This window comes from Piliocolobus tephrosceles, chromosome 15 (genome assembly GCF_002776525.5).
Source record: "Piliocolobus tephrosceles isolate RC106 chromosome 15, ASM277652v3, whole genome shotgun sequence".
NCBI classification, from domain to species: domain Eukaryota; kingdom Metazoa; phylum Chordata; class Mammalia; order Primates; family Cercopithecidae; genus Piliocolobus; species Piliocolobus tephrosceles.
The window spans coordinates 74,612,663-74,640,260 of NC_045448.1; the positions used below are offsets into that span (position 1 = coordinate 74,612,663).

Here is a 27,598-nt window from a genome sequence, read left to right on the forward strand (position 1 = left end):
AGTTGTCTTGACCATTTTGGGGAAGCCTCCACTCATGTAGCATTAGTCTTCCTGACACTGTTTTTGTAAATCTGTGCTACTCTCGGGTGTTTCTTCTTGGTTATGCATGCTCCTTCCATCTTCCTACATAAGCATGTAAGATTTGACCACTTCAGATTGTATAGCCTTGTTAGCCACATTAGTTTAGGCTTCTAAGAAAGAAGAGCATGCTGGGTGATCCGCCACATTCCTAGACTTCTGAAAGGTAGTCTTCCACTGGGGTCAGGGAAAAGCTGATATATTCTGTGGCCAGTGGGGATGGCAGGCTTTTCATTTACCTGAGTGTTACTGCTCCAGCTGTGGGCAGGAAGGACAGGAGTCATGGAGATTTAGACCCTGCCTGGCAGGAGCCACCATCTAGTGGGGGAGGGGGGCAGCTGCTTGAACAAATAGCAGTAGTGACATGTGATAAGTGCTAATGAAGGGTGCCCTGGGAACCCGGGGAAGGAGCCACAGATAATTCTGTGAAGTAGGTAGGGGAAGAGGTGACACTGAGCTGATGCTTGAAGGATAAGCCAGAGAGGCCACTCTAAGAGGCTAAGAAGGGCATTCCAGGCAATGAGAACTGCGTGTACAAAGCCTGGTGACGTCAGAGAACATGGCCTGTTAGAAAAGCATGAGGGTCTTTTGTGGCCAGAATGGAGGCAAGGGTGAGGATGAGGTAGGAACTGCTGGCTGGGACCTCTGCTAACCTCCCACAGAGCTCATCCCAAACCCTAGTTTCCCACCACACTTAGGAGCCCGTGATGGCCTTGTCTGACAGTCTTAGGACTGGCATCATTTTAGCCACCTACTTAAAACACTTTGAGGCCAGACACAGTGTCTCACACCTATAATCCCAACACTTTAGGAGGCTAAGGCCAGAGGATCATTTGAGGCCAGAAGTTAGAGATCAGCCTGGGCAACATAGCAAGACTCAAGCTCTTAAAAAAAAAAAAAAAAAAAAAATTAGCTGGGCGTGGTACATGCATCAACTCCCAGCTACTTGATAGGCTGAGGTGGGAGAATTACTTGAGTCCAGGAGTTCAAGGCTGCAGTGAACTATGATCACGCCACTGAACTCCAGCCTGGGTGAGAGTGTGTCTCTAAAATAAATAAAACACTTTGTGTTATACTTGAGGGACTGATTTCTTATTTTGCTTTTTATTTTCACAGAATTTAAAAATTTATAGAAAAATAGCAGGGATCATACTTGGGACTCACATACCCCAAATGTGTAGGTTTTGTCTCATGTATTTATCATTTTGTCTATAGAGACATATTTTTCCATATGTATATTGTTTTTTTCTGAATCATTTGAGATTGAGTACACAATGTTCCTCAACTTATGACTGAGTTATGTCTCAAACTAATCATAAATTGAAAGTATTGTAAGTCAAAAATGGGCATTTTATAGACATGATGGGATGCTAAAATACAGAACACAATATCCAGAAAGCCCTAACAGCATGGAACATTGTGGAGCCTCAGTTGTTTACCTTGGTGATTGCGTGGTTGACCGGGGGCTCTGGCTGCCACTGTCCAGCGTCGCTAAAGTATTGCTAGCCTCAGAAAAGATCAAAATTCAAAGTATGGTTTCTTTTGAATGCCTGTTGCAAAGTCAGAATCTTAAGTGAAACCATCGTAAGTTGGGGACTGTCTGTACTGTCCCTTTACTCCTAAATACTTCAGTATGTGTATCCTGAGAACAAGGGCATTCTGTTACATAACCCATTGTCTAATGATCCAAGTCAAGATTAGGAATGACAGAATATTATCTTATCCACGTCCATATTCACATTTCATGACTTGTCCCAAGTAAAACTAGTGCATTTTTCCCCAGTCTAAGGTCTAACCCATGAACATGCATTTAGCTGTTCTTTTGGAGGGAAGAGATTGTTTTTCTTGACTTTGAAACTTTTTGAAGAGAACAATCCAGGTACTTTCTAGATCACCCTTCAATTTGGGTTTATCTGATGTGTCCTTGTGATTAGATTCAGGTTATACATTTTGGCAGGAGTTCTGTCCGCAATGTCTTACATCAAGAGGCATATGGTGGTGTTTTGTCTCAGTATTGGCGATGATGATAACTTTGGTCATTTGGGTTAAGGTGGTGTCTGTCTACCAGATCTCTCCACTACGGTTACTGTTGTAATTATGTAATTTTAGAGGAGATGCTTTGAGACCATGCATATGTGCATCCTGTACCTCACCATGCTTTCACCTGCTGCCACTGATGACTTTCTAAATCCATCAGCCCTTCTATGTTTTCTCTTAGTATTCTACAGTAAGGAAGAGCTTTCTTTTCCTAAGGGATGGGTCTGCAAACTCAATTTCACATCTTTGTATTCATTTTTCACTTGCTGGTCCGGGTCTTCCTGGCCCTCTTACTCTCATCCTTCACCCTTTGGTGTGCTTTTGGGGATATGAGGTATATAGTGGTGGTTCTTGTGCTCAGGGAGAGGCCTGAATCCTTCTCTAAGCAGCAACTTGCTTGTCTTTGGCAGGACTGACCGGGCATGGGGCTAAATGCATGCTGTGTCAGATCATCGGCGTTTCCCTCAGGCCTGGGGCTGTGTGTGGGAATGTGGTCTATTGCCAGCTTTCTGTGCTCGGCCTGGGCTTAAGTGAGGGCAGTTTTAGGGGGAGAAAAGAACTATGGGTTCCCACTAGGAAGCCGTGGCTGACCCATGGTCCAGGCTGAATTTGTTAATCAAAGCTCCTCTTTCCCTACCCCTACGAACCCACACTTCACACTTAGAGCACGTGTGTACACACAGGCTTGGTTGGATTTCTTTCCATCTTGACAAAACAAAATAAAGTCCTAGTGTGACTTTGATCATTGTGAATTAAGGACTTTTTTGTGTGTCTCTGGTTTTAGGAGAGCCTCATTCGTGTGATTGATCTGAGGCTCGAAAAGTTTCTGAGCAACATTAAGAATGTCACATTAGGATCTTCTCTTTAAAAATATCTTAAAGATCTTCTTTTTATTTCTGCTGGTGAAGCTCGCTAGGGAACCAAAGACATGGGAAGATGAATTGGAGGCTGAAGAAGTACCAGAGAGAGGATTTGCAAGAAAAGTTGGGGGTCAGATGTGCACCTGAGTGGTATGAAGCAGGGAAATGCTTTTCAAATAGTGTGGTTCATTTTTTTCCTTTTTCCCCCTTCTCTCTCTCTTTAGACAGGCTCAGAGCTCAGCCCAGTTGATGGACCTGTTCCAGGTCAGATGGACTCAGGGCCAGTGTACCATGGGGACTCACGGCAGCTAAGCGCCTCAGGGGTGCCGGTCAATGGTGCTAGAGAGCCCGCTGGACCCAGTCTGCTGGGGACTGGGGGTCCTTGGCGGGTAGACCAAAAGCCCGACTGGGAGGCTGCCCCAGGCCCAGCTCATACTGCTCGCCTGGAAGATGCCCACGATCTGGTGGCCTTTTCGGCTGTGGCCGAAGCTGTGTCCTCTTATGGGGCCCTTAGCACCCGGCTCTATGAAACCTTCAACCGTGAGATGAGTCGTGAGGCTGGGAACAACAGCAGGGGATCCCGGCCAGGGCCTGAGGGCTGCTCTGCTGGCAGCGAAGACCTTGACACACTGCAGACGGCCCTGGCCCTCGCGCGGCATGGTATGAAACCACCCAACTGCAACTGCGATGGCCCAGAATGCCCTGACTACCTCGAGTGGCTGGAGGGGAAGATCAAGTCTGTGGTCATGGAAGGAGGGGAGGAGCGGCCCAGGCTCCCAGGGCCTCTGCCTCCTGGTGAGGCCAGTCTCCCAGCACCAAGCACCAGGCCACTCCTCAGCTCAGAGGTGCCCCAGATCTCTCCCCAAGAGGGCCTGCCCCTGTCCCAGAGTGCCCTGAGCATCGCCAAGGAAAAAAACATCAGCTTGCAGACCGCCATTGCCATCGAGGCCCTCACACAACTCTCCTCCGCCCTCCCGCAGCCTTCTCATTCCACCCCCCAGGCTCCTTGCCCCCTTCCTGAGGCCTTGTCACCTCCTGCCCCTTTCAGATCTCCCCAGTCTTACCTCCGGGCTCCCTCATGGCCTGTGGTTCCTCCTGAAGAGCACTCATCTTTTGCTCCTGATAGCTCTGCCTTTCCTCCAGCAACTCCTCGAACTGAGTTCCCTGAAGTCTGGGGCACCGACACCCCTCCAGCAACGCCCCGGAGCTCCTGGCCCATGCCTCGCCCAAGCCACGACCCCATGGCTGAACTGGAGCAGTTGTTGGGCAGCGCCAGTGATTACATCCAGTCAGTATTCAAGCGGCCTGAGGCCCTGCCTACCAAGCCCAAGGTCAAGGTAGAGGCACCCTCTTCCTCCCCAGCCCTGGCCCCATCCCCTGTGCTTCAGAGGGAGGCTCCCACGCCATCCTCGGAGCCCGACACCCACCAGAAGGCCCAGACCGCCCTGCAGCAGCACCTCCATCACAAGCGCAGCCTCTTCCTAGAACAGGCTCACGACACCTCCTTCCCTGCTCCTTCGGAGCCTTCTGCTCCTGGCTGGTGGCCCCCACCAAGCTCACCTGCCCCACGGCTTCCAGACAGACCACCCAAGGAGAAGAAGAAGAAGCTCCCAACACCAGCTGGAGGTCCCGTGGGAACGGAGAAAGCTGCCCCTGGGATCAAGCCCAGTGTCCGAAAGCCCATTCAGATCAAGAAGTCCAGGCCCCGGGAAGCACAGCCACTCTTCCCGCCTGTCCGGCAGATTGTCCTGGAAGGGCTCAGGTCCCCGGCCTCCCAGGAAGTGCAGGCTCATCCACCGACCCCTCTGCCTGCCTCACAGGGCTCTGCTGTGCCCCTGCCCCCAGAACCTTCTCTTGCGCTATTTGCACCTAGTCCCTCCAGGGACAGCCTGCTGCCCCCTACTCAGGAAATGAGGTCCCCCAGCCCCATGACAACCTTGCAGCCAGGCTCCACCGGCCCTCTTCCCCCTGCCGATGACAAGCTGGAAGAGCTCATCCGGCAGTTTGAGGCTGAATTTGGAGATAGCTTTGGGCTTCCCGGCCCCCCTTCTGTGCCCATTCAGGACCCCGAGAACCAGCAAACATGTCTCCCAGCCCCTGAGAGCCCCTTTGCTACCCGTTCCCCCAAGCAAATCAAGATTGAGTCTTCAGGGGCTGTGACTGTGCTCTCAACAACCTGCTTCCATTCAGAGGAGGGAGGCCAGGAGGCCACACCCACCAAGGCAGAGAACCCACTCACACCCACCCTCAGTGGCTTCTTGGAGTCACCTCTTAAGTACCTGGACACACCCACCAAGAGTCTGCTGGACACACCTGCCAAGAGAGCCCAGGCCGAGTTCCCCACCTGCGATTGCGTCGGTAAGTCCGCCTGGGTGTCAGGAAAAGGCAGAGAAACGGCTGTGGCCTGGTGAGCTAGGAATTTCTAGGCTCTGCTTTCATTTGGCAAACATTTATTGTTTACCAACTGCGACACTGGGTTCTGGGAACATAGAAATGAGCTCATAGCCTAGTGGAAAAGACATTGAAAGAAATTGACCTGATACTGTTGGTGTATGCCACGTCAGTTGAGATGGGCAAGGGGCTTTAATACACAAATGGAGTTGAAGGCATAATAGAGGCCTTCCTGTAGGAGGTAGTACTTGTGCCGAGCCCTACAGAGCTCAGGTAGAACGGACATATTCTAGGAAGACACATCAGGTAGAAAGGACACATTCTAGGAAGAGGGAGTAGCTTGGGCAACAGCTTAGTGGCTGTGAGGGAGTGGAACTTACTTGGACTATTCTTGGTTCAGGCAGGAGCACAAGGGTTTGGGTATATGTGGGGATGAACAAAAGGTGGCTTGGTGGGTGGGGAGGATGGTCAGGGGCCAGACTGTGCAGGGCCCAGGGAGCCACGGCCAAGAGTTTGACTTGACCCCACAGGTAATAGTGAGCTCCTGAGGATTTTAAAGCAAGGAATGCCCTGTCACCTCATGCTTTTGAAAGACTTCTGGCTTATGGTGAGTAGGGAAGCTTGAGGGCGCTAAGGAGGCATAGCTGTAGGAAAGTTGTTGTCATGAGCCGGGCAAGAAATGACAAGGGCCTGGCCTGAAAGAGCGGGTGGCAGAGGGAGGGGTTGGAAGGCCTCCAGAGGAAGGCTTATGGGAGGAGGGAATGAGACACTGCAGGTCTCTGCCTGGGGTGGTGGTGTTCACTGAGAACTCAGATTGGGAGGACGGGAAGTGAGTTCCCATTGGATGAACCACATCTGAAGTGGCCAGGAGACCAGGTCAGGGTCTGAGTTACACGTTTGGACGTAGTTAGCTTGCAAGTCATGGTTGAAGCTGTGCCGTGCGTAAGAACGCGTTGAGGAGTTGAGTCCACTTCTAAGCCTTGCCTTCTGGAATCAGAGCAGGGTGCAGGGCCTCTGAGGACCACTCCCCTCTAAGCATACTGTCTCTGGGAAGTCCTGGAGGCAGTGGTAAGCTCCAGGTCCACTCAGCCCCCACGCTCTGTTTATGGAGTGTTCTGTAAAAGATATGTACGTTTCAGATGTTGACAGAAAACACGGTGATGCTGGCGATGAGCATATTGAATTCTTGTGATTTTATGATACACAGACATGTCTTGGGGAATAGACTGTCTTCCCTACTTGTGAAAAATACGTAAATATCAAATAAGTCATGGACTTGCTGGGATGTTGTCTCCTGGTCAGTGAGGAGAGCTGGGCTGTTCTGCCTGCTCCAGCTATCCCTCCCGAACTCCTGGGGTACAAGGCAGAGGGGTGGGTGACAAGGAGTCATGTGCAGAACAAGGAAAAGCTGGTTCCAGGGTCTTATCTGGGGGTGAACAGGTATGCTGCCAGGCACTCACAGACATGCTCTGAGATAGTGGTTCCCACTGGCCCTGTCCATTCTTAGATATGACTAATAATGACATGACTGGGCTCGGCGCAGTGGCTCATGCCTGTAATCCCAGCACTTTGGGAAGCTGAGGCAAGTGGATCACGAGGTCAGGAAATCGAGACCATCCTGGCTAGCACGGTGAAACCCTGTCTCTACTAAAAATACAAAAAATTAGCCGGGTGGGTGGTGGGCACCTGTAGTCCCAGCTACTTGGGAGGCTGAGACAGGAGAATGGCGTGAACCCAGGAGGCGGAGTTTGCAGTGAGCCGAGATTGTGCCACTGCACTCCAGCCTGGGTGACAGAGCGAGACTCTGTCTCAAAAAAAAAAAAAAAAAAAAATAATAATAATAATAATAACAACATGACTTCAAGGGCCCTCTTATTTACCAGCATATGGGGGAAACTTGTTTTGATCATGGGGTCCGCCTACCCTTTTCTCCATGCGTGTATGTGTGTGTCCCATCCGCCCGTGTTTAGCACCTCGCTTCTCCTTCTGCAACGTGGGAAATATCCTTACCTAGTGTTTTAAGACATAGTTGATCCTTAGTCAAGATTTTAATTGTTGAATTTAATTACATGGATATTATGTGTGGTCAAACTAGTTTTTAAATTTGCATTGCAACTCTACTTACTGGCTGGGAGTGCTTGGGCACTTTACGTAACCCATCACAGTTTCTGCTTCCTCATATGTAGAATGAAAACGATAATAGTACGTGCTTCACCGGGGCTGTTGTGAGGATTAAATTCATTACTACGTGTTTAGTAATGAATTTAGCACTTAGGCTTGATAACAGCTGACACTCTTGTGCCAACACAACACTATCAAGTCCAATAGGGCAAGAAAAGTAAAACCATACCTTTGTAAAGGAAAAAAAAAGTTGACTGTTCCTTTATTTATCATATATTAATTACCTAGCCATGTACAACTGCCAATAAGCATAAAATTAAGAGAAATGTTTCATCACTAAAGGACTTTATGGTTTACTTTTTTTTTTTTTTAGGCAGGGTCTCACTCTGTTGCTGGGGCTGGAATGCAGTGGCATGACCTCTGCTCACTGCAGCCTCCACTTCCTGGGCTCAAGCAATCCTCCCACCTCAGTCTCCCGAGTAGCTGGAATTACAGGTGCATGCCACCATACTTGGCTAATTTTTAAACATTTTTTGTAGAGACGAGGTCTCACTGTATTGCCCAGGCTTGTCTCAAGCTTCTGGGCTCAAGCAGTCCTGTCATCTCAGCCTCCCAAAGTGCTGGGATTATGGTTGTGAACCACTGCGTCCAGCCTATGGTTTACTTAAGGAAAAAAATAAAATAAAATAAAATATTTAGACACCCACTCAACCAGTGTGTGCCGAGTGCCTTTTACCTCGAGGCCCATGCTGTTGTATGGAAGTGGCTGTATCGCAGGAGTACCCTGTAGCACAGACTTGGTTGTCATCATGGGAGGTCATGTTTTGTCTGGGAAACTCTTGTTTAGAGCTGGGTTTTGAAAACTGTCGTGAACACAGATGGGGAGAGGCAGAAAGGCTTTCCAGACTGAGGAGTGCATAAGCACAGTCTTGGCATAAGGAGCAAGCTTGCAGGATGGGATGTTGCAAGGGTGACCTGAAACCTCTGTTCTCCTGCGTTCCTCAGATGAGGAGCCCCCACCAGAGAGGATACATCTTCACTTGTAGGCAGTGAGCAAAAGTGCAGGCATCTGTCAGCATCAGAGAAACCAGACCTCCAGAAACTGGGAGCTAACAACACTTTGTATTGTTAAATTAGAGGAAAATACTTATGTGAAACAAATTTGAACGATCATCTCAGTTAAGTTTTAAAAAATGGAAAAAAGACTAGAGGGAAATATATCAACAGTGGATTGTCTCTATGGTTGGGATATGGATGACCTTTCCCTCATGTGTTTTCTGAATTTTCTACAATGGAATTTGTATTTTATAACCCAGAAATATTTGTGAAAGTGCACACTCGCAGTAGCATGGAAGGTGGATTGGTGGAGGGTGATAACCCTGTGGTAGGAGACCCGTTAGAAAGCTGTTGAGAGTAAAAGTGTTTATGAAGCACCTGCTCAGGTCTAGGCACCCTGCCAAGTACTTTATAGTCACCACCTCACTTAATCCTTATAGCAGCTCTATGAGGTAAGTACTGTCAGTGACTCCATTTTAGCCGTGAGGAAACAGATTAAGTGATTTATCAAGGTCATACAAACTAGTGAAAGTGAGATTTGAACCTAGGCAGTTGGACTCTTAACCACCATGTCATATTGTGTTTGAAATTAGTCAGTTGGGAAATAGGTCATCACTAAAACAATGGTAGTAGAATGAAGAGAGCCAACGAAGAGATTTGCTCTGAAAGTTTCTGGAGGCCCTGAGGTTCGTGTTAGGAGAACCCATTCTGTTTTCCAGAATTGTCTGGCCACATGCTTCTTGCTCTGTTGCCCATGCTGGAGTGCAGTGGCATGATCTTGGCTCACTGCCATCTCTGCCTCCTGGGTTCAAGCAGTTCTCATGCCTCGACCTCCTCAGTAACTGGGATTACAGGCACCCACCACCATGCCTGGGTAACTTCTCATATTTTAGTAGAGACGGGGTTTCATGGTGTTGCCCAGGCTGGTCTCAAACTCCTGAGCTCAGGCAGTTCACCTGCCTCAGCCTCCCAAAGTGCTAGGATTATAGGTGTAAGCCACCATGCCTGAACAGGTGCTTCTTCAGTTGGTGTGGTAGAATTTGTCTTTGTGAATCCAGGCTCAGAAAAAGGCTTAGAAATCAAGGATGGGATGACAGTGGGACAATCCCATACTCCAGAAATTCATCCCCTCACCAGTGGTAGGTAGAGAGTTACAGGAAGAATTTTCCATAGAAGTGGGGGTGAAATATGGAGACTCCATGAAGCCACCTAATAGCTGATAACAGAATATGGGAACAACTTTATAAAAGCATACAAGTTCCTATAGCCAAAAAAAAAAAAAAAAAAAAAAAAGAGGGGGAGTGGGGGGCAGGGGAGGGGCCCGGGCACCGTGGCTCATGCCTGTAATCCCAGCACTTTGGGAGGCCGAGGTGGGTGGATCATAAGGTCAGGAATTCGAGACCACCTGGCCAGTATGGTGAAACCCTATCTCTACTAAAAATACAAAAATTAGCCGGGCGTGGTGGTGGGCACCTGTAATTCCAGTTACTCTGGAGGCTGAAGCAGAAGAATCACTTGAACCTGGGAGGCTGAGGTTGCAGTGAGCCGAGATCGTGCCGCTGCACTCCAGCCTGGGTGACAGAGCAAGACTCTGTCTCAAAAAACAAAACAAAACAAAACAAAAAACCTCTATTATTCAAGTTATTTGGTAATTTTGCCAAATAAACAATTTAGCCAATATGGGCATCACCATGTAACGGAAGTCCCCAATCCCCTTATATAAAAATGGTGGGTTTCTGAAGGTCTGGATGGGACTCATACGGATTTTTTTATCTGAATCTTGAAGTACTGGAATTAAAGGCACCCCTTAAAGCTTCAAAGAAGTAAACTTATAAGCCATGAAAGGAAATGCCATTCTCTAAAAGGTAATATGATGTTTACAGTTTTGAGAATATTTATCACAAGTTGAATTTCTGTATTGAATTATTGCAAGTGACTTGTAGGTGTGGATATTTAAAAATGCACATTGGAGAGTCTCCCCACAACCATCCAATAACACCATTGTCAGGAATGGGACAAGGAGCTATAGAGACTGTTGTTCCCTACGTCTTTGTGTATTTTGTCTCTTTTCAGTAACAGGGAAATTCCCAAGAGGAGCCAGTTTAGGACAGAGAATGAATCCAAATGACATTTTAGTGGGAAAAGCATCCTTTGTGCTCATCTAGTCACCATCTTAGAGATGAGGAAGCAGTCTGTTTTAGTTTGTAAGTGTTGTCCTGATGTCTCCGAGGAGCAGCCAACAGGAAGCTGCAGAGACTAAACTACAGCAAAAGCAGGAGGTTAGGAGGTGTAGATGCTAGTGGTTGCCTTCATAGAAATATGTTGTATTTTTAACCAGTTGATTGTTCTTGCCTGAAGAAGTGGCCACAGGGAAAATATCTCCTTTGCCTGGAGCGTGGTGAAAGTCCAAGTGAGGCAGTGGCATTGTCCAGCAAATGTGGCCAATGGTGTGTCCATCGGGGAATTTCAAATGGGACATAGTCCTGAATGGAGAACACAAAGTTATTTGTTTACAATCACATAAAGTCTGTTTTCTACAGTTTTTATTTTTATGAGACTGTATCGCACAAATCCCCCACCCCACTGCATTGAGATGAAGAGAAACTTCCTATCTTTTATATATTTTTTGAGACAATGACTATTTGAACACCACATAAAGGATGGGGAATCTGGCCGTGAGTAGCAGGGTGTCAGAGAGAACTTCCTGCAGGAGAGGATGTCTTACTGAGTTTTAAAGGATAGATACAAGTTTAATAGAGGAACAAGGAGAAGGGACCTGAAGTTTATGCAGATGAAAGCCATGTGGAAAGGCACATGAAGATGCGGAAGATGAGAGAACGTGGGGAAATACAGGTCATGCTGGTGTGACGGGTGTGGAAGATGAAAGATTGGGAGTGGCTGGGGAGGAGAATTTCAGGGGAAGAGGGGATGATACCAAAGCCAGAGAAACCAGTTTGTAGGCTCAGATGTAGTTCAGGCAAGAAATAAAGGGCCTCTGAACTAGAGTGACCTTGAGTAGAAAGGAGGGAGGGGAGGGGCAGATAAGAGAAAGAATAAGAAAAGAATTAACTGCTCCAGTGACCGGTTGGAGTAAGGGAGGAGGAGTGGTCACAGGTGACCTCTGAGATTCCAGGCTGGGTGACTGGGTTGATGGTGCTGCCTGTCACCAAGGTTAGAAATACTGGGAGGGCAGCAAGTCTGGGTACCTGGCTTTTGAGATGTCTGTGGGACCTGGCGGTGTCCATCGGGTCAGATCTGTGAACTGGTAGTTCTTTGGCAGACTGATGGTAACTGAAATGTTCAGTCCTGGTCATTTCACCAGGCTGACTGTGCAGATCAAAAAGAAGCCTGAGAATGGAAGTTACCACCATTTAGGGAAGAGGAGCTCAAACCGGAGGCTTCAAAGAAAGTGTGGAAAAGATGTGGGAAGAAACTGAGGAGAGGGTAGGTTAAAGAACCAATGAATAGTTTCAAGGTTGAGAGGGCTAACAGCATCAGAAAAGAAGGGTTAGGATTTAATGCTAGATTCTTCCTTGTCTTACATTATTTGTTCTGTGTGCACCAATCTTTGCAGTTAAATCCCAGGTTCCTTAAGCACAAGGACTGCATGTTTTGTTTTGTTTTGTTTTTTGAAATGTGGTCTCACTCTGTCACCCAGGCTGGAAAGCAGTGGCACACTCATGGCTCACTGCAGCCTTGACCTCTTAGGCTTGAGCGATCCTCCTGCCTCAGCCTCCCAAGTAGCCAGGACTACATGCATGCACCACTATGCCTGGCTAATGTTTTTAATTTTTTATAGGGGAGATGGGGTCTTGCCATGTTGACCAGGCTGATCTTGAACTCCTGGACTCAAGCAGTCCACCCACCTTGGCCTCCCAGAGTGCTGGAATTATAGGAGTGAACCACCGTGTCTGGCCACTTGTATTTATAAAGCATCTAGACTGGTGCCAAGCCTATGGCAAGTACCCTTCATATTTTTTGGTCAACCGGTCAGCCTTATTCTACCTCCATATTATACTCTGTTAAGGTGTCAAATGGGTTTAGGAATGATCTCCTTACCTTTAATGTTTATCGTCGTGAATTTGCCCATTGTTATAAAGGCCCAGCATGCTGTACATGTTTTCACAGGCAGCTGACCTGAGAGTTTAGTGTTAAAAAATTCATCTAGCACACCTGATCCAGAGTAGGGCCTAACATTCTACCTACCCGTGGCTGTGGCTTTCAGGAGGCATCATGCTAGCAATCATTGACTGTCCTTAAAGTGGAATCTAATTAGCTATATAATCTTATGCTCTTCAGCGTTAAGTCCACTAAAATTATATCAGAAAACTGAGTTCTGTGGTTTGAATGTTTTTGTTTCCCTGAACTTAGGTTGAAACTTAATCCCTGGCCGAGAGCAGTGACTCACGCCTGTAATCCCAGCACTTTGGGAGGCTGAGGCGGGCGGATCATAAGGTCAGGAGATTGAGACCATCCTGGCTAACACGGTGAAATCCTGTCTCTACTGAAAATACAAAAAAAAAAAAAAAAAAAAAAAGCCGGGCTTGGTGGTGGGCACCTGTAGTCCCAGCTGTTCGGGAGCCTGAGGCAGGAGAATGGCGTGAACCCAGGAGGCGGAGCTTGCCGAGATCGCACCACTGCACTCCAGTCTGGGCGACAGAGCAAGACTCTGTCTCAAAAACAAAACAAAACAAACAAACAAACAAAAAAAACAAAGAAACTTAATCCCCTAAAGGCAGTATTGAGAGGAGTGGCCTTTAAGAGGTGATTGGGTGATGCAGGGTCTATCCTCATGAATGGATTAATTCATTCATGGATTAATGGGTTAATGGATTAACAGGTTAGTGTGGGAGTGGGACTGGTGGCTCTATTCAGAAACGGAAGAGAGACCTGAGCTGGCGCACCCAACCCCTCACCATGTGGCCTGCACCACCTGGGACTCTGCAGAGTTCCCATCAACACGAAGGGCCTCACTAGGTGTGGCACCTTGACCTTGGACTTCTCAGACTCCAGAACTGTAGGAGATAGATTCCTTTCCTTTATAAATTACCCAGTTTCAGGTATTCTGTTTTATAGAACAGGTGTTCTGTTTATACAACAGAAAATGGACTAAGAAACTGAGGCAATTGTATAGGATTGTTTGGAAAGAGTAGATAGGCACAAATGGAACCTTTGTGTGATCTTGACATCTGTACATTAAGTGTATACTGTCTCTCTGTACTAATGTCATAAAAAAGAAATGCCTCAGCTGTACTCCTGTGTATAATCCTGGAAAAATGTGGATGTCCTAGTCTGTGTGTAGAGAGTGCAGAAAGGTGGAAGGTTCTTTTAGAAATTAAGCATCTCTTTCTGTTAGATAGTAATGCGTGGTTTCTTGTGTTAAGTGTCTCTTGCTGATAGCAGAAAGGATATATTCATTCTCTCCCCAGCCTAGAGCAGAAATGGAACAGAACGTATTTTTATATTTTAATGAGTGTAGAATTAAGTGCACAGGGTTAAGAAAAACACCTAAAGCCATATAACGAGCATTTTCTCAAAAATTGGGTTTTGCTCTCCTGAGCTCTCCCCCAGAGCTTTCTACCATGTATTTTAGAGAAGGAAAAAAAAAAAAAAAAAAAAACCACCTTCACTACTTCTCTCAGTGATCAAAACAAGACATAAAATAGATTTTTCTTTAAGAGGAGTTGAGCCATTTCCCAGCGATGCCACTTTACCTTTATGGAGAAGGAAGAAATATTGCCTTGGGGACTACAAGGTAAAATAGTGACTTAACAGCAAGATGGTAAAATATTCCTTTTCTGAAACCTGGTGAAAGGAACCAAATCAATAAAAATAGAGGAAAAGGTTTCATCAGCTGAAATTTGGGAATAGCCCCAATCTTCAACCATGAATTCCAAGGGCTGTCTGCCACTTTGAGATCAAATTGAATTAAAGAATGACACACTGAGTACACAACTCCCAGTGTTGGGAAAAATAACAGAAGGACCCCACAACTTGGAGAAAAGGGCTGGAAGATGGGAGACCACCGTCTAGAAGCCATGCTGTGTGGAAACCAGGGAATGCAGGCAGAGCATGTTCCCCATTTGCTCCAGCTTTTGAAGGGGATAAGGTCTGGGCCGAGAATGGTGGGCTGGAGAGATGGGAAATCATATCCTAAAAGCTGGTTTTGTAGCTGAGGGCCAATAGTACCGAAAAGGCTATTGTACAAAGAAAAAATATTTGCTGAACTACCAAACAAAAATCCTGTCAACTGTGGGGCTTTATTTTAACTTGACATCTTACCAGAGTGACTAACTCAGTCCCTTCCGAGGGAATGAACCGAAATCCTAAGAGTATCTCTCCCTATCAGGACAGAGTAAAACCCAACCCTCAACATACACATAAAAATTTAGAGGCATTGGCTCCAACAGACAGAGGGGCTTGGAGATGAAGTTTCCCAGTCGCAGTTGTCCACAGCTAGTCCCAGTTCTCCTGTCCCCTCTCAGACTGCTGAACTTTCAAACTAATAATTGAAACCTCTACAGCATCCAGTTATCTAGCTGAATTTTTTTTTTTTTTTTTTTTTTGGATAGAGTCTCGCTTTGTCACCCAGGCTAAAGTGCAGCCTCTGCCTCCCAGGTTCAAGCGATTCTCCTGCCTCAGCCTCCCGAGTAGCTGGGAATACAGGCACGTGCTACCACGCCCAGCTAATTTTTGTATTTTTAGTAGAGACGGGGTTTCACCATCTTGGCCAGGCTGGTCTGGAACTCCTAACCTTATGATCCACCCGTCTCGGCCTCCCAAAGTGCTGGGATTACAGGCTTGAGCCATCGCGCCCGGCCTCTAGCTGAATTTTTACGGGAAGAATTTGAGCAGTGTCCAGGTAAACAGGAGTAAGGAAATTCTGACCGCTCTATTTTTGGGCAAATGAGTATATACTAGTGGCTTTCAATTGGAGGCTTTCCATTCCTCTCCCCCAGGGGACATTTGGCAGTATCTGAGGATGTTTTTGGTCATCACAAGTGATATGGTACTACTGACATCTAGAAGCTAGGGATGCTGCTAAGCCCCCTTTAACACACAGAACAGCCCCTACAGCAAAGAACTAATTGATCCAAAATGTCAGTTCTGCCAAGGGGAAGAAACTAGAGATCAACTTCTCCTGTAAGAAGATTGCTTAACAAACAAACAACATGGTAGCCATTCAAATTCTGTAGGAAAAGTGGAGGGATTAATATAACATTTAATATGAAAATTTATAATTCTTTGTACATTTTCATTAGTGTTAAGCTTAGTTTACAAACAAATACGCTAAAAAAAGAAAATTTACATGAGAAAATACAGGAAATGTTTAAACCGCTGACTTATATCTTCAAGAAAGTTGAAGAAAACAGTCACTATAAAATAAAAAATGAAAGGTGAGGTACTAAGTTATAAAGAAGTCGTGAGAGCTATGGATTAAATTCCAGAAGCACTATGCCATTACAAAGCACATAAAAAGTGCATTAAGAAGCTACAAAAAGCAGAATCAGAGTTAACAGAAAAAGTAGATTGGTGAGGAAGAGGCAAGGTCTTGAAAGTTTACCCCAAAACGGGAAAATGTAGAAATGAACAGTATCGCTGTGGCGTACAGCGAGGGAAGCTGAAGAGAGGGACAGTAGGGACCCCACACAGATTCATTCTGGTAGGAATCTTGGGAACACTCGGTGTTCCCGGCGAAGAGTGTGGTGCAAACTGAACAAACGTGAGAGTCAAAGGTAGAATAGAAAATGTTTTTGAAGTGAAAAGTGTTATAATAAGAAGTTATCATGTCCAGGGAAAATGAGGAAAATTTGACAAATAATGCTGAATAACTTATTGAATTTCAAGGGTGAAGAATCACCTACAAGTTTAAAAAAAAAAAAAAGTCACATATATTACACATATATTAGGTTTTTGTAAACAAATTTTTTTTAATTTTTAAATTTTTTTGCTTTTTTAAAAGCACTTTAAAAAAACATTTTGTATTGAAATACACATACAGGAAGGTATGTGAATCACAAGTGTACAGCTCAATACAGTTTTATAAAAGACACATACTCCTGTAAACAGCAGAACAGAATTTTACCAGCACCTGAGAAGCCTCCGAAGTCCACCCCTCCGGGCATGTGCCACCCAATCCCCTAAAGCATAGGCTGGCAGCCTGCAGACCAAACCTGGCCCACATTCATGTATAAAAGGGGTTTTTATGTTTTTAAATGGTTGGAAAAACAAAAAAGTCAATTGAAGAATAACATTTCATGACTCATGAAAATTATGTGAAATCCAAGTATCAGAGTCTGTAAAGTTTTATTAAAACATTGCCATGCTCATTTGTTGATCTATTGTCTATAGCCACTTTTGCACTACAACAGCAGAGTTAAGTAGTTGCCCCTGAGATTGCAGAACCTAAGATGTGTACTGTCTGGTGCTTAACAGAGTAGGTTTGTTGACCCCTGTCCTAAGGTAACTACTCTATTCTAACTTCTTAGCACACTGATCAGTTTTGCCTGTTCTTAAACTTCATACAATGGAATAATGAATATGTATCATACGCTCTTTCATGTTCTGGTTTTTGCTCAATGATGTGTTTGTGAGATTCATCTATATTATGTTTTTATTATTTAATTTTTATTTATTTTTTTGAGATGGAGTCTCGCTCTGTTGACCAGGCTGGAGCATAGTGACACAATCTCAGCTCACTGCAACCTTCGCCTCCCTGGTTCAAGTGATTCTCCTGGCTCAGCCTCCACAGTAGCTGGGACTACAGGCATGCGCCACCATGCCTGGCTAACTTTTTTATTTTTTTAGTAGAGATGGGGTTTCGCCAGGTTGGCCAGGCTGGTCTCGAACTCCTGACCTCAGGTGATCTGCCCGCCCCGGCCTCCCAAAGTGCTGGGATTACAGGTATGAGCCACCTTGCCTGGCCTATTTATTTAATTTTAGAGAGACAGGATGTCACTGTTGTCCAGGCCAGAGTACAGTGATGTGATCATAGTTCACTGCAACCATGAACTCCTTGGCTCAAGTGATCCCCATACCTCCCAAGTAGCTGGGACTACAGGCACATGCCACTGCCCCGGCTAATTTTTAATTTTTTTTTAGAGACGAGGTCTCTCTTTGTTACCCAGGCTAGTCTCCCACCTTGGCCTCCCAAAGTGCTGGGATTACAAATGTGAGCCCCCGTGCCTGGCCCTGTGTTATCTGTATGTATGTACGTTTGTTATCTGCCCCTGTCATTCATTCTCATAGCTGTACAGTATTCCATTTTTTGAATACACCACAATGTATCCAGTAGGTCGCTGATGGTCTTTTGGGTTGTTTCCAACTTGGGGTTGTTATGAATCATGCTGATATAAGACATTCTTATACCTGTCTCTTGGTGCATTTATGTACACATGTATATGCTTAGGTACTTACCTAGGACTGAAATTGTGTGTGTTCGGTTTTAGTAGGTACCATTGGTCTTCCAAAGTGGTTGTTACAATTTAGGCTCCCACCAGCATTGCTCCACGTTCTCACCAGCAAATGGTGCCATCCCGTCTTTGCCACTGTGTAGACGGATAATAGTATCTCACCGTGGTTTTAATTTGAATTTCCCTGATGCCTAATGAGGGTGAGCAGTTTTTCATATGCCATCTTTTGTAGAGTTCCTGTTCAAGTCATTCAAGTTGCTATTCAAGGCCATTTCTCTATTGTTTTTCTTACTGAGTGGTAAGGGTTCTTTATTTTTGATATATGGGTCTTTTGCTGGATATATGTATTGCAGTTCTCAGAATAGAGTATTGAGATTAAAAAGTTTGATCCAAGTTCGACCTACTTAAGTCACCATCCATATGTAAAGTCTTCATAAAAACATTTTTGAATATGCAAGTACTCAAATTTTCTAGAGATGAATCAAAATGATAATAGATGGGGAAGTTGTAGTATGGAGAGGCTGGCAACGAACACTAAATCTGTTCAAATGTAAAGTCTAACTTTAAATGACAGTTATTTTTCTAAAACAAAAGATATTTACTTAAACTCTACTTAAGATATATTTTTATGTTAAACATCTTAACGTGTAGCAGAGGGAAATACGTTCCTGAGGATACCAGTGAAAAGCAGAAGTAAAGGAGGAGGTGGGAGGAATTATAGAGGTACTAACTTTTCTCTTTAGAAGTACCATTAGCATTTCTAAAAACATACTATAGACTTTTCCAGATTACCAGGGATGGTGCTGGTGGGGGAAATAGAAAATACAACATCTGCAGCAAACGAAGAAGACAAGGAAACATTAAACATGGAAAACATAAAATGCCAGAAATACATGTTAGTAGGGTAAAGTCACCTGTTGAATTTAAGATTGAATAGCTTTAAGCAGCACGAAGGTTAGTAAACCTCGTTTCACTGTGAGAAAAAAGAGAACCATATACTGAAAGATCTAAATACTTGGTTAGATTCAGGTGAAAGTTTTTTTTTGTTTTGTTTTGTTTTGTTTTGTTTTGTTTGAGACAGAGTGTGACTCTGTCACCTAGGCTGGAGTGCAGTGGCGCAATCACGGCATACTGCAACCTCTGCCTCCTGGGTTCAAGTGATACTCCTGTCTCAGACTCCCGAGTAGCTGTGGTTACAGGCGTGCACCACCACGCCTGGCTAATTTTTGTATTTTTAGTAGCGATGGGGTTTCACCATGTTGACCAGGCTGTTCTCTATCTCCTGACCTCAAGTGATCTGCCCGCCTCAGCTTCCCAGAGTGTTGGGATTATAGGCCTGAGCCACCATGCCTGGCCTAAGATTTTTTTTTTAATGGAGTATGCCAGGCTCCTCATATAAAATCACATTGAGAAGTCTAATTGTCCCACTGTTGGTGAAGCCCAGTTGTCACTAGGTTAAAGTGGTAAGAGCGAGAGCCAGGTCTTGCCATTCTAAAGTTATGTTTTCCCCTTACGTGTCCAGCAAATAATTTGTCAGGTGATACTTCACCACCGTGTGATTATCCAGTTCCCCATCAATCTTTAGTCATATCATGTCTACTGATGATCCTTGTGTAAATTAATTTTTCATTAGGGATTGCAAACTGATGATATTCTAATTCTGTCCATCCTTTTTTACATTTAATACCTTACAAAACCTGAAAGATGCTCAATAATTCAGTCACAGAAGGACAAATGCTGCATGATTTCACTTATATGAGATTTTGTAAAATAGAGTTATAGAAGTAGCAAATAGAATGTGATTGCTAAGGGATGGGGGAGGGGGAGATGTGTTCAGTGCGTATAAAGTTACTGTTATGCAAGATGTGTAAGTCCTAGAGATCTGCTGTACAACGTAGTAAACATACTATATTGTGCACTTAAAAGTTTAAGAGGGAGATCTGGCCCGGTGCAATACCTCTGCCTACAATCCCAGCACTTTGGGAGGCCGAAGTGGGAGGATCACTTGAACCCAGGAGTCTGAGACCAACCTGGGCAACAAAGCCCATCTCTACAGACAAAAAAATAAATAAGTAAAATAGATTGGAAAAGAGGGGTAGATCTTATCTTTAGAGTTCTCTCCAAAAAAAAAGTGCTGTTCTTCATTTGATTACTTTCTAAGTAAGAAAGCAAGGATAATGCATAATTTCCCCTTAATTACCGATTGTCAGAATATAAGAGTTGGCTTAATATCACATTTCATCAGTTGGAAGAAGTGTGAGCATATGTGGCTTTATACTACTTAAAAACATCTCGAAGCTCTCCGAAGTCAGGATGTAGCTTATAATCAATGATGTCTTATACTAGTTGTTGGCCAGACAGCCATTATGGCACCGTATACATGCATGAATTTGGTCATAGCTTTTCATATTGTTATCTCTGTGAGTTATGAATATTGTTAGTATTATGTGTGTTAAGATTAAATACTGTTTAAATTATCTTCAAAAAGAGTACAGTGTGATTCAGTATTGAAACAAAGTTATTGTGTGTAGAAACATGGAAACTAAGCTTCTGAGCATTTTTTTTTTTTTAATTTTTTGAGACAAGGTCTTGCTCTGTCTCCCAGGCTGGAGTGCAGTGGTGTGATCCCCGCTCACTACAACCTCTGCCTCCCAGGCTCAAGTGATCCTCCCACCTCAGCCATTTGAGTAGCTGGGACTACCGGAGTGCGTGCCACCTCGCCTGCCTAATTTTTGTTTGTTTGTTGGTAGAGGTGGAGTTTCACTACGTTGCCCAGGCTGGGCTCAAGCAGTCTGCCCACCTCAGCCTCCCAAAGTGCTGAGGTTATAGGTATGAGCCACCGCGCCTGGCCCAGATTTTTTTTTCAATAAATATACTGGAACATTTTTTGGAGATTTGTAAAAAATTTGAAAAAACTGACAAAATACATAGCCTAGAAATATTGAAAAAAATTCTTAATAAATGGTAAGTATGTCACAAATACATAAAATATATGTAGATACTAGTCTATGTATTAATTAGCTGTTATCAGTAAGACTTCTAGTCAACAGTAGGCTATTAGTAAAGTTTCAGGGAAGCCAAAAAGATATATGCAGATTTTCAACCACACTGGGAGTTGGTGCCCCTAACCTCTGTGTTGCTCAAGAGTCAACTGTATTCTTGTAAAACATGCAACACATTTACTGTATTTAGCTTATGTTTTTCTTTTTATGTATATATGGTGATATATAAGATATATCTAAGCAAGTCTAAAAGCTTTTTCAATGAATATGAGATCAACAGTGAAAGTGATTATGTACAGTATTGCTATGGTTTAAGTGACAAGGTTTAACTTTAAGTGGTAATGCATAAAAACTATGCATATTATAGCAGTTGAAATGAAAATGAAATGAATAGTCATCTTCAAGGACAATGAAGTGTTTGTTATTTTTTTCTCTTTTCTCTTTTTTAAGCATTATTATGGCCTAATGAATATTTATATATTTAATGTATTTTAGTTACAGGCATTCTTTTTGCTCAGATTGTCCCAGATTTGGCTAGTGGGATGCCCCTTCAGGCCAGCTCCTGTGGTCTTTGGACATACCTCACCCCAGATCATTCTTTGATCATTTCTTTGCTTTTTGTTCAGCAAGAAATATCCAGGGCACATCATACTTTTCCTGCCTCAGACCTTGAATTAACCATTTCTCCAAGGCCACCTGGTTTCTTTTTTTTTTTTTTTTTGGCTTGGTCACCTGACTTCTCTTTCCTTTTCCTTTTCCTTTTCCCTTTCCTTTCCTTTCTTTCCTCCCTTTCCTTCCTTCCTTCCCTTCCCCTTCCGCTTCCCCTTCCTTTCCCTTCCCTTCCCTTCCCTTCCTCCTCTCTTTCTTTTTTTTCCTCTCTTTTTCTTTCTTTTTTTTTTTTTGAGACAGAGTCTTGCTCTTTTGCCAGGCTGGAGTGCAGTGGTGCGATCTCAGCTCACTGCAGTCCCCGCCTCCTGGGTTCAAGCAATTTCCCTGCCTCAGCCTCCTGAGTAGCTGGGATTACAGGCACACACCACCAAGCCTGGCTAATTTTTTTTGTGTGTGTGTGTGTGCTTTTAGTAGAGACGGGGTTTCACCATATTGTCCAGGATGGTCTCGATCTCCTGACCTTGTGATCCCCCTGCCTCAGCCTCCCAAAATGCTGGGATTACAGGCATGAGCCACCACGCCCGGCCTCTTCTCTCTCTCTCTCTCTCTTTCTCTCTTTTTCTACTTCCTCCCTCCCTCCCTCCCTCCCTTTCCCTTTCCTTTCCTGATGGAGCCTCGCTGTGTCACCAGGCTGGAGTGCAGTGGCACGATCTCAGCTCACTGCAGCCTCCACCTCCCAGGTTCAAGTGATTCTCCTGCCTCAGCCTCGTGAGTAGCTGGGACTACAGGCGCCTGCCACTATGCCTGCTAATTTTTTGTGTTTTTAGTAAAGATGGGTTTCACTGTGTTAGCCAACCTAGTGATCCGCCTGCCTTGGCCTCCCAAAGTGCTGGGATTTCAGGCGTGAGCCACTGCCCCTGGCCCACCTGTTTCCTTTTAAAGGATAATGGTGTTTAAAAATCAAAACCAGAGACCTAGGGGTACTTACAGCTACTATAATGTCATTGCTTTTGTGTTTCTCAAGTGGACAGGACCTGATATTTATAATTCAGATTTAACAGTACATAGGTTTTACTTCTTTGATTTTTATACTTATATCTTCTTTATCTTATACTTAATAAGATACTTAATCTTAGTTCCTAGCTCAGGATCCTTTAAGTACCATACATAACATTTATTCACTATATAAAATGAAAACCATATGAAAATGAGACATTTACATAACAAGAAATTGATGGTGGTAGTGTATATATATGTTACACATATGCATGCACAGAAGATAATATGATATCTATAATATATATCCTTTTATAACATATATGAGGATAATTTGTACATGTATACTAGTTTTATAACTTTGTTGTAAGTCAGCAACTTTGTTGTCAAATTTCTTTTCTAGAATGTCTTCTCCCTTATACAGACTTATACTCAGGAGGAGACATAAGTAAAAGAAACAATGCTTTCAAGAGACTCCTTGGGCTGCCCTGTAAACTGCTGAAAGCAGCTTTGGTTTTGTTTGGCACTTGGAGCTTTCTCTGCCCTTTGTGTTTTAGTGGCCTTCCCAGAGAAACCTGACCAGCCAGTTCTAGGTTGTCTTGGTTTTAGATCTTCGTATCTTGTTTTCCAGCTATTGGGATGGAGTTGCTAAGGTTTAGTTTGTGCCTTCTCCTTGAAAATTTCCTTTCTCTGACCTTAACCATGTAAGTTTTGAGTTTTTGTGACTTAGGCAGAAGATGATCAGCAAAAGCTACATGATGTTTCTGTTCCCAGCATAAGACCCTGCAGTCAGTTTGTTACTTTGAATTTTCTCCAGACAATAGAAACTGGAACAAAGCCCAGAAGTTCTGACATATTCTTGTGTTCTATTTTCTGTATACCATGTGGTCTCCTAGCACCTATAAAGAGTTCAGACCACTGCCTCCAGCACCCACATTCTCATATTCTCTTTCTCTCCCTCTCCCTTCCCCCTGCTCTCCCTTGGCCTTCTCTCTCCCCACCTCTTCACATGCATCCTTCTCTAATTCCATTTTATGGTTCAAAATAGTGCCCATTTGAAATGAGTCATTTCTAACTCTTTAGTTGAATATACTCATTCATGAAATGTTTAAGCACTGGTACCTTGCATCTCATCTAATCTTCAACAATCCTATTATGTAAAAACATTATTTTAACTACGTTGAGGCTCACAAAGGTTGTGTAATTTGCCCACAGTCACATAATTTGTTTGGTGGAGCCTAGACAATAGCTGCCTATTGAGCTTATATTATGTGCCAAATACTGTGCTAAGCCCTTTGTGTATTTTACGCATAGAGGCATGAGGATTAGAGAGGTTGGGAAGGTAACCATTGTAGTTGCCCAGGTTTCTGTCTGCAAGATCTGTATTTGTTATTCTGTGCCACATTAACAGTTACATAACAAGTATATAATGTATATATACATGCCTCGATAACTGACATTGTATACAAGATACTCTAGAAGTCCAGAGGGAAAACAGCCTGAGAAAGTTCAATAGGGCTTCACAGAAAAAGTGGCATTTAAACTAGGCCCTTTCTTGGAGCTGGAGCTGCAAGGAAAGAAAGGGGAAAAAATGAGTTTTTCCAAAAGGAGAGATCCAGAAAGGCACTGTTGTCAATGAGAAAACATATTGAAGGACGTGGGGTACCAAGTGGTTGTGTAGCAGAGCCCCTGGTGGCTGGGACAGGTTGCAAGGCAGGGAGGTGTGTGGAGATGGTATGGTGGGGACTTTGTGGACCACGTTCTGAAATTTGGATTGTGTCGTCTGTCCAGCGTGGCATCATCAATGGAAGGTGATGTAAACAAATTTCTGTTTGGGGAACATAACTGGTGGTATTGGGTAGGATGACTTAGGAGGGCTCAGACCAACTGTTAGGAGACGATGGCGATAATTGAGGCAAGAGCCTGACCCAGGACAGTAGGGAGGGGTGAGGTGCCTCCATGAGTAGATGACGTCAGTGGTAAGCCACTTCGATCAGGTCATCTGCTTGGCTGTACACTCCATGGCTAACTGGTTTTGGTTTTTTTGTGTGTTTTTTTTTTTAAACTGGAACGCAACTGAACTCAGTATAAACTTGCTTTTACTCTGCTGCTCTTAGAGTTCATAATGACACATGTATATACCTTTATGCTTGTACATGTGTGTTATGTACAAATGTATGTGTGATTGTGTGTAAACGACCTGTAGCATCTTATACAAGCTGTACTGAAATTGTTTTTTCTCCCACTTAAAATATCTTGGAGGTCATTTTCTGTCAGTAAATCTGAAGCTGCTTAATTCCTTTTGACAACTGCTCAATATTTCATTATATGGATATGCTGTAATGCATTTAACTAGTCCATAATAATGGACATTTAGGTTATTTCTGATATTTTTCCATTACAAACAGTGATATAGTGAGTATTCTTGTTACATAAGTCCTTTTTTACATATACAATTATAACCACATTCCTAGAAATAAATTTTTTGAGGAATTTGAAATTCTTTGAAATTGCTAGTTCAAACAGATTGTGCATTTGTCATTTTAATGTATTGCTAAATTATTCTTTATACTGCCTACATCCTCACCAACACAATGACTTATCAGACTTTTTGATAGGGACACCTCTGAAAGAGGGATAATGACATCTCATTGTAGTTTTATGCGTGTTTGAGCCATTTGCATTTTTCGAGAACCATTGGTGTCTTTTTTTCATTTTTCTCGTGTTGTTGACCTTATTTAGTTGTAGTAGCTCTTGATATATTAAGGAAATTAGCCTTTTGACTGATGTCAGTTCCAGATCTCTCTTCCCAGTGTGATGTTTGTCTTTCAGCTTGACTTTCAGTAGTTATTACTAAGTTTTTCTTTAGTTGATTTATCAGGGTTTAATTTATATATTTTTGGGAGTGGCTTCGGAATATATGTCATACTTAAAGACCCTTCTTCATGATTATTTTTTAAAACTTCCATTTTTTTTCCTTCTAGCATGTGTATTGTATAGTTTAATTTTTTTGTATTTTAATCTTTCAGCCATTTGGAATGGATTTGGGGGATAAGGTATTAAGTATGGATCAAACTTTTTTCCCCCAGTTGTCCTAACACTATGCATTGAAAGTTTTATCTTTTCCTATTGATAGGAAGTACCATGAGGTATCTTATGTGTGGGTCTTGTCTGCTTGGCTAGATCATACACTTTTAAAAGGCAACAGTCAGGTATTATTCTATCTTGTATGCCCCATAAAGCTGAGCATAATGATCTGGATAAAATAGGTATGAAATTAACTTTTTACATTTAAAAAATTGTGATTTGTATACATAGGAAAGTACCCAAAACATTCATGTAAAGCTTAATGAAATTTTGTAAAATGAACCTGTGTGACCACCACCTGGATCAAGAAATAGGCCACTTCTAGTCCCCCAGGAGTCACCTCTATGCCCTTTCTTACTTATTTATTTTTTTCCTTGATCCTTGATGCAGAGTCTAGCTCTGTCACCCAGGCAGGAGTGCAGTGGTGCGATCATAGCTCACTGCAGCCTTGAACTCCTGGTATCAAGTGATCCTCCTGCCTCAGCTTTCCAAGTAGTTGGGACTACAGGCACATACCAACAAGCCTGGCTAGGTTTTTATTGTTGTTGTTTGTTTGTTTGTAGTGACAGGGTCTCACTATGTTACCCAGCCTGGTCTCAAACTCCTGGACTCAAGTGATTCTCCCCTCGGCCTCCTAAAGTGCTGGGATTACAGGTGTGAGCCACTATGCCCAGACCTGTATGCCTTTCTAACTACATTCCTCTTCCATCCCTCAGAAGTAACCATTCTCTTAACTTTTGTTGAAGGGGTGGCCTGCCCCTTCACACCTGTGAGCGTTTCTCGTTAGGTGGAACAAGAGACTTGAGAAAAGAAATGAGACACAGAGACAAAGTATAGAGAAAGAAAAAGTGGGCCCAAGGGACCAGCGCTCAGCATACAGAGGACAAATGCCAGCACTGGTCTCTGAGTTCCCTCAGTATTTATTGATCATTATCTTTACCATCTTAGAAAAAGAGAAGTGGCAGGATAATAGGATCATCGTAGGGAGAAGGTCAGCAGTCAGACATATGAATAAAGATCTCTGTGACATAAGTTTAAGGGAAAGTGCTGTGCCTTGATATGCATATGTAAACATCTCCATAAACCTTTTTAGTGCATAAAGAGCAGCATTGCCGCTAGCACGTCCCACCTTTCGCCCTAAGGCGGTTTTCTCCTTTCTCAGTGAACAGAACATACAATCGGGTTTTACACTGAGATGTTCCATTACCCAGGGATAGGCAGGAGACAGATGCTTTTCTCTATCTCAACTGCCAAGAGGCCTTCTTTCCTCTTATACTCGTCCTCCTCAGCACAGACGCTTCACGGATGTCAGGCAGGGGGACGATCAGGTCTTTCCCTTCCCACGAGGCCGTATTTCAGACTATCACACGGGGAGAAACCTTGGACAATACCTAGCTTTCCTAGGCAGAGGTCCCTGCGACCTTTGGCAGTGCACATGTCCCTGGGTACTTGAGATTAAGAGAATGGTGATGACTTTTCACAAGCATACTGCCTTCAGGCACTTGTTTACCAAAGCACACCCTGCACAGCCCAAAATACGTTAAACCTTGAGTCACCACAGCACATGTCTCTTGCAAGGACAAGGTTGGGGGTAGGGTCACAGATTAACAGCATCTCAAACACAGAACAAAATGGAGTCTCTTATGTCTACTTCTTTCTATATAGACACAGTAACAGTCTGATCTTTCTTTTCCCCACATTTGTGACAGTAATTTCCTTGCTTTTCTTTGTATTAAGTTGAACTGTATAAAATTATCGTTTTTGATAGGTCAAAAATCATTGACTGCAATTTCATATTTCAACCTAGTAGTTTTTACTCACTATGTATGGATCTCTTAGTATAGTGTGAGTCTGTTATTGAATATCATTTAAATGGAATCTTAACTGTATTGTCCTATATTAGTCCATTTTCGCATTGCTGATAAAGATGTACCTGAGACTGGGTAAT

At 43.8% G+C, this 27,598-nt stretch overlaps 1 protein-coding gene across 1 annotated transcript in view; it reads left to right on the forward strand.

The window, feature by feature from the left end:
- The first annotated feature begins 1,036 nt into the window (after positions 1-1,036).
- Positions 1,037-27,598, forward strand: part of TET3 (tet methylcytosine dioxygenase 3) — a 64,255-nt gene continuing 37,693 nt past the window's right edge. The window contains exon 1 of the mRNA XM_023187959.2: positions 1,037-5,333. Within this exon, the coding sequence (XP_023043727.2) occupies positions 3,245-5,333 (2,089 nt within the window). The 5' untranslated portion in view covers positions 1,037-3,244. The remainder of the gene's footprint in view (positions 5,334-27,598) is intronic.